The 12,640-nt window shown below is 37.0% G+C and overlaps 2 protein-coding genes across 2 annotated transcripts in view; one reads left to right on the forward strand and one right to left on the reverse strand.

The window, feature by feature from the left end:
• LRP8 (LDL receptor related protein 8) overlaps positions 1-3,756 on the forward strand; it is a 212,421-nt gene extending 208,665 nt beyond the window's left edge. Inside the window, exon 18 of the mRNA XM_085308184.1 lies at positions 802-3,756. Within this exon, the coding sequence (XP_085164310.1) occupies positions 802-840 (39 nt within the window). The 3' untranslated portion in view covers positions 841-3,756. The remainder of the gene's footprint in view (positions 1-801) is intronic.
• A 6,115-nt stretch (positions 3,757-9,871) lies between these two features.
• LOC146594102 (nardilysin-like) overlaps positions 9,872-12,640 on the reverse strand; it is a 34,724-nt gene continuing 31,955 nt past the window's right edge. Inside the window, exons 28-31 of the mRNA XM_085308186.1 lie at positions 12,022-12,112; positions 11,428-11,544; positions 10,765-10,854; positions 9,872-10,117 (exon numbers count right to left, since the gene is read on the reverse strand). Of these exons, the coding sequence (XP_085164312.1) occupies positions 9,920-10,117; positions 10,765-10,854; positions 11,428-11,544; positions 12,022-12,112 (496 nt within the window). The 3' untranslated portion in view covers positions 9,872-9,919. The remainder of the gene's footprint in view (positions 10,118-10,764; positions 10,855-11,427; positions 11,545-12,021; positions 12,113-12,640) is intronic.

The following is a 12,640-nucleotide window of genomic DNA, read 5'->3' on the forward strand; positions in this document are numbered from 1 at the left end:
AGCAAGTTTAAAGCTATCTCAGAGCTCAATATATGACAGCTGTTTATGAAACCTCCTCTACTGGGTTCCATATTACTGTGGTTAGGTTGCTACCAGGTTCCTAGACTATTTTAAGGATAACTTGGGTTTCTCCATAATCCAGGGAGAAATTATTTTTCCCTTATATTATAACAGTGCAAGTAATAGCCAGATCCCTCACAGGGAAGAATGAATGAGATGCTGTAAGTAATTAAAGGAAAGTTGCCTTGACAAGATGAAGCAAGTAAACAGTCATCTTGCTATCAAGGCCTGTGTATGCAGCAGAGCCTGCCCCAAGAAAGAAAACCTGTTCTATGCAGCAGCCTGTCTCTTAGGAAGCTTCCCTGGTGAGATGAAGCATTTGGCAGTAGGAACTGGTATGTACTTTTAGAAGACAGCACATAGATCCCCGAGTGAATGAAGACAACAGAGTTTCTATAGGAAGGCAATCTAAGACATTATCTAAAGTGCTTATGTGAAAATCCTACTAAAGATCATCCTTGAGAAGGTGTCATCATCCCCCCAAAAGAAATTTTATCTGTTTAACATACAAGTGAAATAAGTGTTACTAAAAAGGTGTTGGAAAGTTTGTTTCTCCACTTGGGGGGGAGGGGGGAATCAGTGCACAAAATAGATTTCTGCCACCATTACACTAGGGACAGCAATTAAGATTTTTTTTAACAGAAAATGAATTTAGCAACAGTATTGTAAGTTGGTTCTAATGCATCAAAATTCACAAGATAGGATAAATTTATCCTCAAAGGTATTTTTCTTTTTCCACAGCGTGTAGCATTAAGCCTAGAAGATGACGGGTTGCCATAAGGGTGAAGTTGCTGCTCTGCACAGAATGCACTGAACAAATTTGCTTTGGATCACAGAACTCGCTTTTTCTTTTTAATCATTATTTATGTTGCTGAAGGGTAACCACAAAGTTATAATGAACTGCAAACATCCAAAGGATGTGAGAGTTTTGTATGTATAATCTTTTATACACATTTTAACTTGTTGCACTACCCATTTGTGATAGTGAATAAGCAACTGCTGAGCTACTAACTCAATGTACATAACAGCCAGGCTGAAGGTTCAGTAGCTATTGCTTTATTTTAAGACTATATTTATAGATACTTTGTAAATACGTTGAATATGCTTTGTGGCTATCCATCAACATAAGTAAAAAAAAATTCTGTACAGGCAGTTTAGAAATATTTATTAACAAAACTGGATTATAAGATCTGTTCTGTAAATATAGTAGAGGGGTGAGAGTATTTATTTTTTTGTATGTTTGGCTTGCTGTGCATAGAGTATCTGTGTATATATCTATCTAGGCTTGATAGATATATATAGGCATATAAATATATACATATATATAAATATATACATATATTTTAAAACTACTAGCCTAAGTTTATGGAAAATATGGATATTTCTACAGGATGTTTGAAAAGTTTGCTTTGAAATCTAAAGACACTAAGTAAGGAACAGCTGTACTGTGGCGTAGCTGGTGAATGAAGCACTCCCGTAACAAACAGAACTCTGGTTTTCAAGGCTGTCTTCTAGGGGTTGCTTTTTGCAGTCTTCCATGTTCCTTTACAATGCTGTTGGTTGAAAAACTATTGCTTACAGCATTTCAGTGAGGAGAAACTCCTACAGTGCCCAGGTTTTTGTTTTGTTGCTTTTTACAGCTTGGCACAAATTTGGTTTGGGGTATTTTGTTTGCTTGTTTTTAGATGCAAATCTAAATGCTTTTTGCCAGTGGGAATCTCACACCTCTCTTAAGTAAGCTTAGAGTTAGTAAAAACAAAGATTTAGTCATCTACTTTTGTACACCCAAAGTGAGCATTCTCATATGGCTCATCAAGAAAAAGAAGAAGAAACAAACAACAKCAACACAGTAACAAAAGTTGATTCCTTTCCTAGCTGTTCTTTTCCCCCTATTCTTACCGAGGAGTCCAGATTTAGGAGATGCCATTGGCTGTCTCAAACCACCATTCATGCAATTCATTGACGCTCAGCACGTATCTTCCAAATGAACGTGAATGGAGAAATTTGTCCCGTAGTAGAGCTGACACACAACAGAGCACTAGGCAAGGAGGTTAAAGGACCAACTCATAGCCTTATCAATACCTTCTGAATTCTAGGAATCAGCTATCTGAAAAAAACTAGAGGAAAAACAAAGGTGAACACRCTAATAAATATGTGCAGGATAAATGCCTTTCCTCTATTGTTCCCAAACTGTTTCTCTCTCCTGCCAGTCCTCAGTAGCACAGTGCTGCTAAACCGTTCTCTCCCAGAGCAACAAAGGTGTCCCAACTATGCGTTGTTTCTCCAGGAACAGAGTGAACAAAACATAGTGAAGGTCAAAATAGTTTACATAATCCTGGGCATTTCTACAGCAGCAGGGAGTCAGGGAACTCTTACATATACTTATTTATTGGCACAGCTTGTTACAGTCTTCTTCTGTTAAGGAATGTAACGTTTGTGCTAATTTTGTGATTCAGAGATACTGATTTAGGAGGCAGACATACATACGTAATGACATCTCTCTCTCCATACAAGCTTTCTTTTTCTGCTCAACTACCACTTGGTTCCTTTCAGCCCCCCCCCCAGAGCACGTTCAAAACTGTGCACTGGGATAGAGGAGGCTAAGCTTTGTGTTCAGCAAGCTCCCTGTTCTTCACTGTTAAAACCATTTCATCAGCAGGTGCGATTCCTCCTCCTCAGATGCCAGCTTCATGCTCTCCTACTCTTTTTTCCAGACAGCTAGTCCCAAAAGCGAGGCCATCTCCAAGATAGTGTTTGTCACCTAGCCCATCCAGCAGAAGCTCACTGATTTCTGTCACTGTGCCCTAGCTAGCTGCTGTGAGCCCAGAGTGACTGTGTGGCCGGGCAAGCTTCCTCTGCACGCTGTGGAAAACACACTGTTCCTTCTTATTTCAGTCTCTGAGCTAAAATTCCCAGGCACCTCTGCTATTGTACTGAAGATCCCAGTTCTTAGGGATWGGGCATCTGCATGTCAAAGAAAGATTCCAATCCAAAAATCACTGATAAAGGAAATAAATACACTTTGATTTTTAATKGTCCTTGAATCCAATTTTAAGTCTGTATGAAATACACACACACTTACTTACCACTGCACAAAGGACCAGCACCTCCTTCATTTAGGGTCCTAGAACTGTACAAAAAGCTAGGGAGAGCTTCCTAACATTCCTACAGCAGCCCAAGCTTTCATATTCGAGTAAATACAAGCAATTCAGCCTGGAGATGATTTTTTTTTAAGGAAAAATTCACTGTGAAGTGAGATAGAAGTTGACTCTCGACTAAGAAAAGGAACAAAGTGTCTGAAGAGCTTTATAGTATGCATTATGATAATAATACATACCTTCAAAATATTCACTCCATGGCCTGTGTAGGCACTAGATAAATAATCAAGCATCCTTCTATTCAGATTTTAGATTTTTAAGACAGTGAAAAAATGATAGAGATACCAATTATTGTTTTAAGGTATGACGCTCTGTTTCTACAAATCCATGCACTGTGTGCATGAAGGAAAAAAAAAAAGACCTGAGAAAAGGCTGTATGTGATAACACTGTAACTAACAGAAGAATGTAAATATATTTGAAAGGTCTACAGTTTTTGATACTTTTTTTAAAGACACACACGCACACACATACACCCCTGTAAAAAACATGTATAAAAGGTTGCAGGTTTTTTTTCAAATCATTGTAAATGAACTCAATGTGCAGTGTTGATTTCAAACTTTACAGATTTATAACTACTGAAAAGTCAAGCACCAAATTTGTTTTCTAAAAAATTAATTATTTTAAATAATGTTTCAGATTGTTAGGATGATATTTAACATTGTAATCATTTCTGATCTCTGTCTTGTCATATTGAAGTTCTGTTAGAGTATGTTCTTGCTTGGTGCCTTTTGTGTTTCAGTTTTTATGTTACGGATAAAAGGACCAGGGAGGGGTGGGGGGGTGGGGATCTACTCTATGTAACATTTGCTGTACTTACATAAATAAGGATTACTGGAAACCAAATGAATACATTTGTAAAACAGTGCACTGTTTCTATAGAAAGATTAAATTTTTTTATCTGGGACTACTGAAGTAATTACTTTTTATAGTACTTAAATGCTGTCCTAGAGCTAGTACTGTATCATATTTTGGGTTTCCTTAGCTCTTAACTGTCCAAAGCCAAAACAGAACTTGGCAGTGTTACTGTATAAATAAGTAAGTTTGCTTTTCTCTTTACACTTTTAATCTGTATTCAGCATCTGCAGCTTCAGAATGGCAACACTGAAATACTTTGTATTCTACATGCAAATGAACAGACCAATTTGTTCTGAATCATCTTCCTCTGCCACTTCAGTTTTGATCATCTTCAAATCACATGGGCAATAGTGCCTGGTTCATTATATTTATCTGTGCTAAACACTTAGAGCTGTGATATAACTAAAAGGAATAAGCAGTAAAAACTCCAGCAGTAGAATTACATTGGTCCTTACCCACTGTGAGAACATTTTTGTCTCAAAAAAAAACCATAGCATATACTACAAATGGTGCCATTTTTAACCCTATGACATACTAGAGTATTTAAGCACTAGTTGCAAACTACTAAATTTCTTTTAAACAGCTTTTGGTAAACCACATTTACTGATTCTGAAAAAMGTGTTTCAACCAAATATGCACCCTTTTGTGACCCACAAAGAGAACAGGTAGGCTGCTGTCTTCAGAATCACAGCAGGCAGTCCTAACTTTTCTTAAACACTAGCAGTCCAGCTCTTCTATGAAAACTGAGCTAAAAAGTGATCTAATTTACTAGACAGTACAATAGTGGCTTAAGTTGGAAACACGAGCAACATCATCTTAAGCAAGTCACGTAATACAATTAACTACCTTACTCTTCTCTGTCTTTTGTAAAAATATAATCATAGATGAGAAAGAAGAATGTGATCAGCAGAGGAGGGATAACTGGCAGCATTTCCTGAAATGGACAGGAGAGGTGGATCTTACACGAACTTCTCCCCATTGTGTACGGCATTTCCCAGGGCAGCGAGAAGCTTGAGCCCGCAGTCAAATTATTACAAGACTTACATTTAGTTATTGGTGTATGTCCTCTTTGTGGGAAGTCTACTGCCTAACTTAAATTCAGTCATTAGCCAGTGMGAATAGTAAAGACATTTCAGATGAAAATAGTTATTACGAAACTAATAAGGATTTAGGTACTGCTAGTGGTTTGGTTTTTCTGTTCAACTGAAAATAGGTTTGTTTATTTTAAAATAATTTCTCCATTTCAGTTAAATATCATAGCAAAGTAAATATCATTGCAAATGACCACTGGCTAGTGGGACAGAGGGCTGGGGAGTGGCAGAGCCTCAGAGAAGAGCCCCAAACCTAGCTGAGCCTTTGAGCTATAACTGCTATTACAGTAGGTATTTTTTTTTCAGGTTTCTTTTTTAACCTTATAGTGTGTTAACAATAGAACTGATATATCAACTCTTAAAAAAAAAAAAAAAAAAAAACTTTACACACAGTAACTGTACTTTATGAGTAATCTATAGTAATACTAATACCTAGTAATCATTAAGATGCAATAGAACTATACTTACGAATTTGAGTATCTTTAGTGTTTCTATAATGTGTAAATTGCTTATGTTAAGAGTTCTGTCATCTGTGCTCATTTCCTCACACCAAGTTTGCCTTCTGTCACATCAGTCCTTTAACTTCTGAAATAGCTTTAAATCTGGCTTCCTATTTTATATCCTTCCCTTCAAGAAGGTGGCTACAACCATGGATTACCAGGTTTTTTTCACTCCAAGATTTCTCAAGTGCTTATAAAGGCTCCAGAAAGAAAAGAGGTGGAGGGAAGAAGCAGCAATGCCACTAAATAATCCAGTAAGGCTGATAATGCACATCTGCCTTTATACTGCTGGTGCACGTGTAACACAGTCATGACACCAGTTACCTTTCGTCTTTGCAGTCGCACGTGTGCATACGTGTGTGTACATCTGTGTGCATGTACAAAAATGCATTAACAGTATACTCTTCCACGGTGGTATATGACAGCGGAGCGTACCTAGCACCAGTTTCAGTTGTCTCSTAATTGGACAGTCTTGGCCTTAGAGCCATTCAAAGGGGAAAACATGGCAACAAAGTGAATTTTTATGTAGAATGAGTAACTTCACCTCTTAAGTAGATGCACCTTTTAAATTCATCACAATCCATTGGCACAGTACCATACTGGGTGGCCTGTGGCCAGCTCAACACACCACGCATGCAGATACACACACACACATGCTTACATTGCAAGTCCTAATACAGCCTGTATTCAAAAACAGCTATAGCAGTATGGCAGGAGCACRCTGTAAGAGTTTGCACTGACCTTGGATGCCCTGGAAACAGCATACTGGTTGATGAAGGCATGAACAGTCCCAGATGACAGCTTAACAGAGTTGCTTTCAGCACTCAAGTTTGTTGTGGATTATCCTGGTGACAAAATTGGGGCTCCGGCTTTGCAGCTATGTGTTCCTGAATTAACTTGCAAATGGTCATTTCCATGGTTCTGTCAGCTGGCCAGTCTAGTAAGTTTGGGGTTTTCTTTTTTTCCAGAAATGACACAGCCCATTAACAGAAAAAGACAATCCTTTTGACACCAAGACTTACAGAAAGACTACGAGGCATTTGAGTGGAGGGAGCAGCAGAAACAAGTGCATTGCTGCTTAAGGTGTAACAYTGAATCAAGTTTGTGAAGAAAAAAGGACTCATCCCAAATATACTGAAATGAAGCTGCAGGTAGAGGTGATCTAAAAATGGTAGAGTTTCTAAAGATGTCCTTACAAGGGTCCTTCACACCAGATTCAAGCCTCACCATAGAGCTTGAGTCACTTACCTAGGAACTTTTTGGTCAACTTGAAAAAAAAGCACCAGCTTTTCCTGCTGCAGACTGGTAAGCTGTCTACCAGGGGACCTAGTTGAGGAAAAGGCAACAGTCAGAGTAAGGCAGTATTAATCAGACTCAAGCTGTGGAGATGCACTTGGTCCACACTGCAGGAGAAATGGACCTTGAAGCATTTCCTACTTCTGAGGATCATCTGCAGGCTAGTAGCAAGCCTGTCCTAGCAAAGATTGGTATCATATGATGAAGTGAAATATGATAAATCTGGGGTGAACCAGAGCTCTCAAATTCTGTGCCAGCTTGTCCAGGGCTAGAGGCAGAATTGTCTGAGCTCTTACACATAAAGAAAGCAAATATGCCCTCATTTGCTACAGCAGGGAAAGAGCTGGAARGTAGGCATACATTGGTGGTCTTGTTACAGGACAAAAATAGGCAGACCTGTGTCTTTAAGTGAATATTTTTGTGTCCCTGCAAAAGAAAATGAGGTTTGACATTCTTCAATGTAGGAATGGCAGATAATTACCTAGCAAACAGTTTACTGGGCTTGTTGCTCCTTGGTCAGCAGAAGACGAACAGACCGAGCTGAGCATTCCATCTCACTTGCACAGCTATGCGCACTAGTTCCCCAGTCAAGATGACAGTTACACTGAACCAGGCGTAACACAGCTAAACATGAACTTGTGGCTTTGATTTCACAGTAGCAGCCACAGTCCAACATAGTCCTTAGTTAGCTTCAGGACTACAACAACAGATTATCTCATTATCTCACAAAAACTTCCCCAGAAGTGAGGCTATATACTGCAGCATGATTAACTTAGATTTTTTTTTTAAGATAGTGGCAGCGTCTCTGAGAAAACAAAACAAAACAAAAAACCCACATCCTAAGCAATAGTTAAGGCTATGTTCTTAGATCTTACAGCTTAGTACAGCTAACCTGTAGCTGATCTCTAACTATGCCTCACAAAAACAAATGATAATTAAAATGATTTTTAAAAAAAAAWTTCAGATTATTTGCAGCACTGATTCACATTCAAATTTCATCACTGATCATTTTAAGGGACTACCTGCTGCCACTTCCTAGGGTTTCCTCACTATTAAGGAAACTATTGCAATCTTTTCAATCATGATGAGGCAGCCATCTTAACAAATGAGCTAGAAGTTCTGGAAACACAAGCAGATCTCCCTCGTACTTTGACAGACCCTAACCTAGTTAAAYGGATGGGTTATACAAGATTATAGCAAACGGAAGGCCGACTTGATAAATATTTTCCTTGTCTGCATTTTGGCCCTAGTCTAAAGGCTGCAAATTTAGGCGGAAGAGTGAGGTTACAGTCAGCCAAGTGAGTGAGGCCAAACAACAAGGATATTTTAAATGACCCAATTCAGTTTTATCATCTGAGTCTGCTAGTCAGGAAACTAATTAGTTCCAACTGTAGCAATTTACTTCTATGCATATATTCACCCATTGAGACTAACCTGAAAGCATATACATCCATTTAATTTAAGTCATTACACCTAAAAAAAAATGGAAAACCTTATGATGAAATATTAAGAAAAATCCCTGAATCTAGATATTTATGCTTGTGCCTTACTAGAAAACTAAGATCTAAACAAAGAGAACACTTTGCAATAATGCTTAGAAGATAAGCAATACTTGGAAAATAATGTATAGACGAGCTTTGATGACAGCAATTTTCTTATAACRGTTAAGTCAAATTTTAGACTTCCAGAAATAATGAAAAACTTACAGAATATATTGGGAATTTACATTCCATTATCCTTTATAGCTTCTTATGCATTAACAAGGTCTGAAATTTGTACGTGTTTAAAAGCCTGACCCTCATGAACTGACTTCATATTACTTTGATACTAAAGACATCAAGGATTAAAAAAAAAAAGAAAAAAAAGAAAAAGTATTAAGAAAGTTAATAATAAAATTTTTTTCAAACACATCAGGAGCAGAAAGCCTGATAAAGAGTAGGTGAGGTTAACAGAATCTATCATGATGTTGCTGTATAAGAAACTGATGGTGAACATCATTTTTTAAATTTTGCTTACAACTTTGACCTTCCCATCTCATAAAAGGCCTAGTGTAACTAGAAAAGATACTGAGGGCAACAAGGATGATCTAGAGACTTTTTACATTTTTCAGTGCTTCAACTCAAAAAAAGACAACTGGGAGGCTATACAGTAATACACTTAAAATCATTAATGTGCAAAGTAAGAACTAGAGAATAATTATTTGCCATTCCTCGCAATACAAGAACTTAGAGGCATGCAATAATATTTATTCAGATAGCAGGTTCAAAATACATAAAAGAAAATACTTTTAACAGAATGTATAAGCAAACTGTGGAAGCCACTGCAAAAATATTTTGTGAGTGTTAACTGTACAAATTAATTTTTAGTCAATAACTCAAATTCAAAAAGTACAGGTCTGTCTGYGGTTATGAAACACAGCGTTTCAGATGTACCTTCTGGCTCACAAAGTATCTAAACTAAAAAGATGAAAGCCAGGCACATAGCAGGCAAGGATTACTCCATATAGTCACTGTTCTTGACCTCCTTCCTAAGCACYCATTAATAGCTCTCAGAAATGAGATGCAGTAGACGGAATTTAGTCTGATCTAGTATGACAGTTCTCATCATCAGATAAATAATTTCTCATATTTACTTTTTGTCTTAATCATTCTGTCTTATTTTGCTACAGAACACACAAACTGTGTTAAAAATACTTTACAATAACTGAACTTAATCAGACGTATTGTCTATATGAACAACCAGTTAATGCACCTCAAAAGCCGTTCTGGTTCTGTGTGGAGCCATACTGAACAATTAGACATCTTTCGTTCCTCTGTTTCTTAATCTTTTCAACAATGAAGCATGAACTTACCCAAATTCACTGACAATACAAATTCCATTATTGAATCTAAATGATCTGGAATGTTCTCAAATTGCAAATTACTTAAACAAGACTTCAGTGCACAGAAGAGTTAAAACTCATTTTAATATCTTATGGTAAGGGAGAAGGTTCAGGGTTAATGTGAAATCGCTGATGTGCCTGATGAAAGCAGTATTTTTCATATAAGAGGAAGGGGGTAAAAAAGTTAGCTGAGGGAGTTCACCAAGCAGTGAACGCTGAACATCTAAGACAGTTGCAAACTCCGAGTCCTGTTCTTGTTCACCATATCCAACAACCTGGAAATTCAAAGGCCAGAAAAACAATAAGTAGTGGATGGTAAAAAATCCAAACCAMGTTTTAGACATATTTTATAAGTCAATTTAGTAAAACATTATGAGTTGAATTCATTATGACTCGGAATTCTAAAATAGTAGTCTAGGCTCCTTTCAAGTCAATGGACAATATTTTCAGGTAGTGCTTGATCTTTCCTCCCTGAAAATAGAAGTAGTCACCTCTAGATGAGTCTTTCCACTCATGACAGAAGCAGCTTAATTACATRTCTAACATCTAGATGGCTCAAGCTGATGAGATTGTTCGCACTCTGGAAAACTACAGGGATAAAAACTACCACAGAATTTCACTCATTTTCTGCAACTTCCAGAGTTCTTAATTTATGGTTTTAAGTAGTAATGGGAGTTCAGAAGCTGACATCCAGTGCAAGTGATATTTTTAATTGCAGCATTCAACTGTTACGTTTCAAAATTTTAAAGTTTTGAATGTTTTTTCATAGGAGTCCACTTTAAAAATGCTTAAGTCACAGGACACAGGTAAGAAGAAAAGGTGAGGTCTTAGAATTTAATTACAAAAGTCACATTATTAATTCATTTTAGGAAATATGTAAAGGAAAATATTCTAACATAGTACTGACTACAGATTTACTTACATGTATACTGAGTATCTTTTTGTAATTTCCTCTGAGAATTTGGAACCATTCAACCAGATCTGCTTTGGTAAATGATTTTAATGCTTCAATCTAAAAATCACAAAAGCACATTTTACGAGTTCACAAATACTGCACTGGTATTTTAAAAGCAATCCAATTGCTAACTTTAAGGACCATTTTAAACATCTTTATGAGCCTTATATTTTCAAATATATGAACTCCAGCACCAAATATGAGCCTAATAGCTAAATGGTAAGCTCTGACTGCAGCAGCCTCTGATAGAGCTACTATCCAGTGCTTAGCAAGTGGAACTAAATTGAGTTTCCCCAAATTCTGTGAAACAGATCTCTATTATAGCCACTATTCACTTTGAAAAAAACTGGACAACGCCTTCAAAACCTGACTCACTCGAAAGAGTCATGTAGATRCATATTCTTTATAACACACAAGTAACCATTTTGGTTTGTTTCAGCCATTTGTTGAAACAATATTATGCTTTCTGTTCAAAAAGTATATTTATTCAGACAATATAATAGCCCCTCTGAAGCCAATAGGAAGTTATATCCAATTTTAATGGATCGGGATTTCATTCTGTATTTTAAATCTAAAGTGCTAGTGAGATATAAGAATGCAACCGTGTTAATCTGAAATTAAATTCCTCACCTCACAGGCAAGCCTGTCAAAAAGATACTGCTGACTCATCACTTCATTCCAATTTCTATCCACTTCTTCACCAAGAAAACAATCTTCACATTCTTTAATATTGATCAGAGCACTGACCTGTAAAAATATACTTTTATTAATATTCTTACAGGAAAGTCAAGAACCCTAGAAAAGAAGTATGAGTTCAATTAACTTAGGCTGCTGGTCAAATGTATTGAAAATACGTCAGTAATAACATTTACTGCAATGAACGGTATTTGTGCCTAGGGCAGCTGTCTTATGTTCTGATTCACTGATATCTGTCAAGATACCTGAGCAAGCTGAACATACCCCCTGAACCCACTACTGCCTTGCACTGTAGGAAAGACAGCATTAAAATCCGTAAAAGAAAAACCTAAATATCCTCTGCTCAGTTATAAGTCTTAAAAAATGTTTTTCTGTTCTCCAGCTAAAGTCACAAAACAGAAATAGGAACAGAAACAGTATCACTTTTTTTCCTCCTCTCCAAGCAGGCTGCCAGATTTGTTTTTCAATAAATCAAAAAGGAACACCACCATTCCCTGGAGGTGTTCTAGGTTGCTTCTTTCTGATTACCTGAGCACGGAATGCATCTTCAGTTAAAAGCTTCATTTTTTCCTCAAAGTGGAAAAGAAATTCTTCTATTTTCTTGTCAACAAATTCAGAACTGAAAGATGATAAAAGAAGAGGAGAAGAAAGGAAACTAAAGACAATGCATTTACCTTTCAGATTCAAAACTCTCCTATATCAAACCTGGGGTCTTCTGTGTTCTTTCAATTAGCAGAGGGAAAATTCTCACAATTTTAAACCTCTTTTCATGTGACATCTGACCAAAAGCCTTTATTTCTAGATTGCAATTAAGTATTGCACTACCACTTCTGTGCCTGTGCCCGGCTTTCCCATTACTCTCAATTGTTTTCTGTGGTCCTTTTGGAGCATCTTTCTCCAATAAATTCATAATCCCCTGCTTAAAGTGGCTTTACTGGGTATTGTCTTTGTCCACACAATGTTTTTAATCACATCACTGCGAGCTAAATGAGAAAGATACTGTAGCTGGCATGTTTAACTTGCACTCTTCTTTTAGGATAGTTGTGTGAAACTGCAAATGTCTTCTATGAAAGAGTAGCAGTCTTCAAACTAAACAGAAGTATCATTACCCAAAAAGACACGTGCAAAGTCAGTCAGGCACTAACAG

The sequence above is a fragment of the Rhea americana genome, unplaced genomic scaffold (genome assembly GCF_003343005.1).
Source record: "Rhea americana isolate MKP2758 unplaced genomic scaffold, rheAme1 scaffold_27, whole genome shotgun sequence".
In the NCBI taxonomy this organism is placed as follows: Eukaryota; Metazoa; Chordata; class Aves; order Rheiformes; family Rheidae; genus Rhea; species Rhea americana.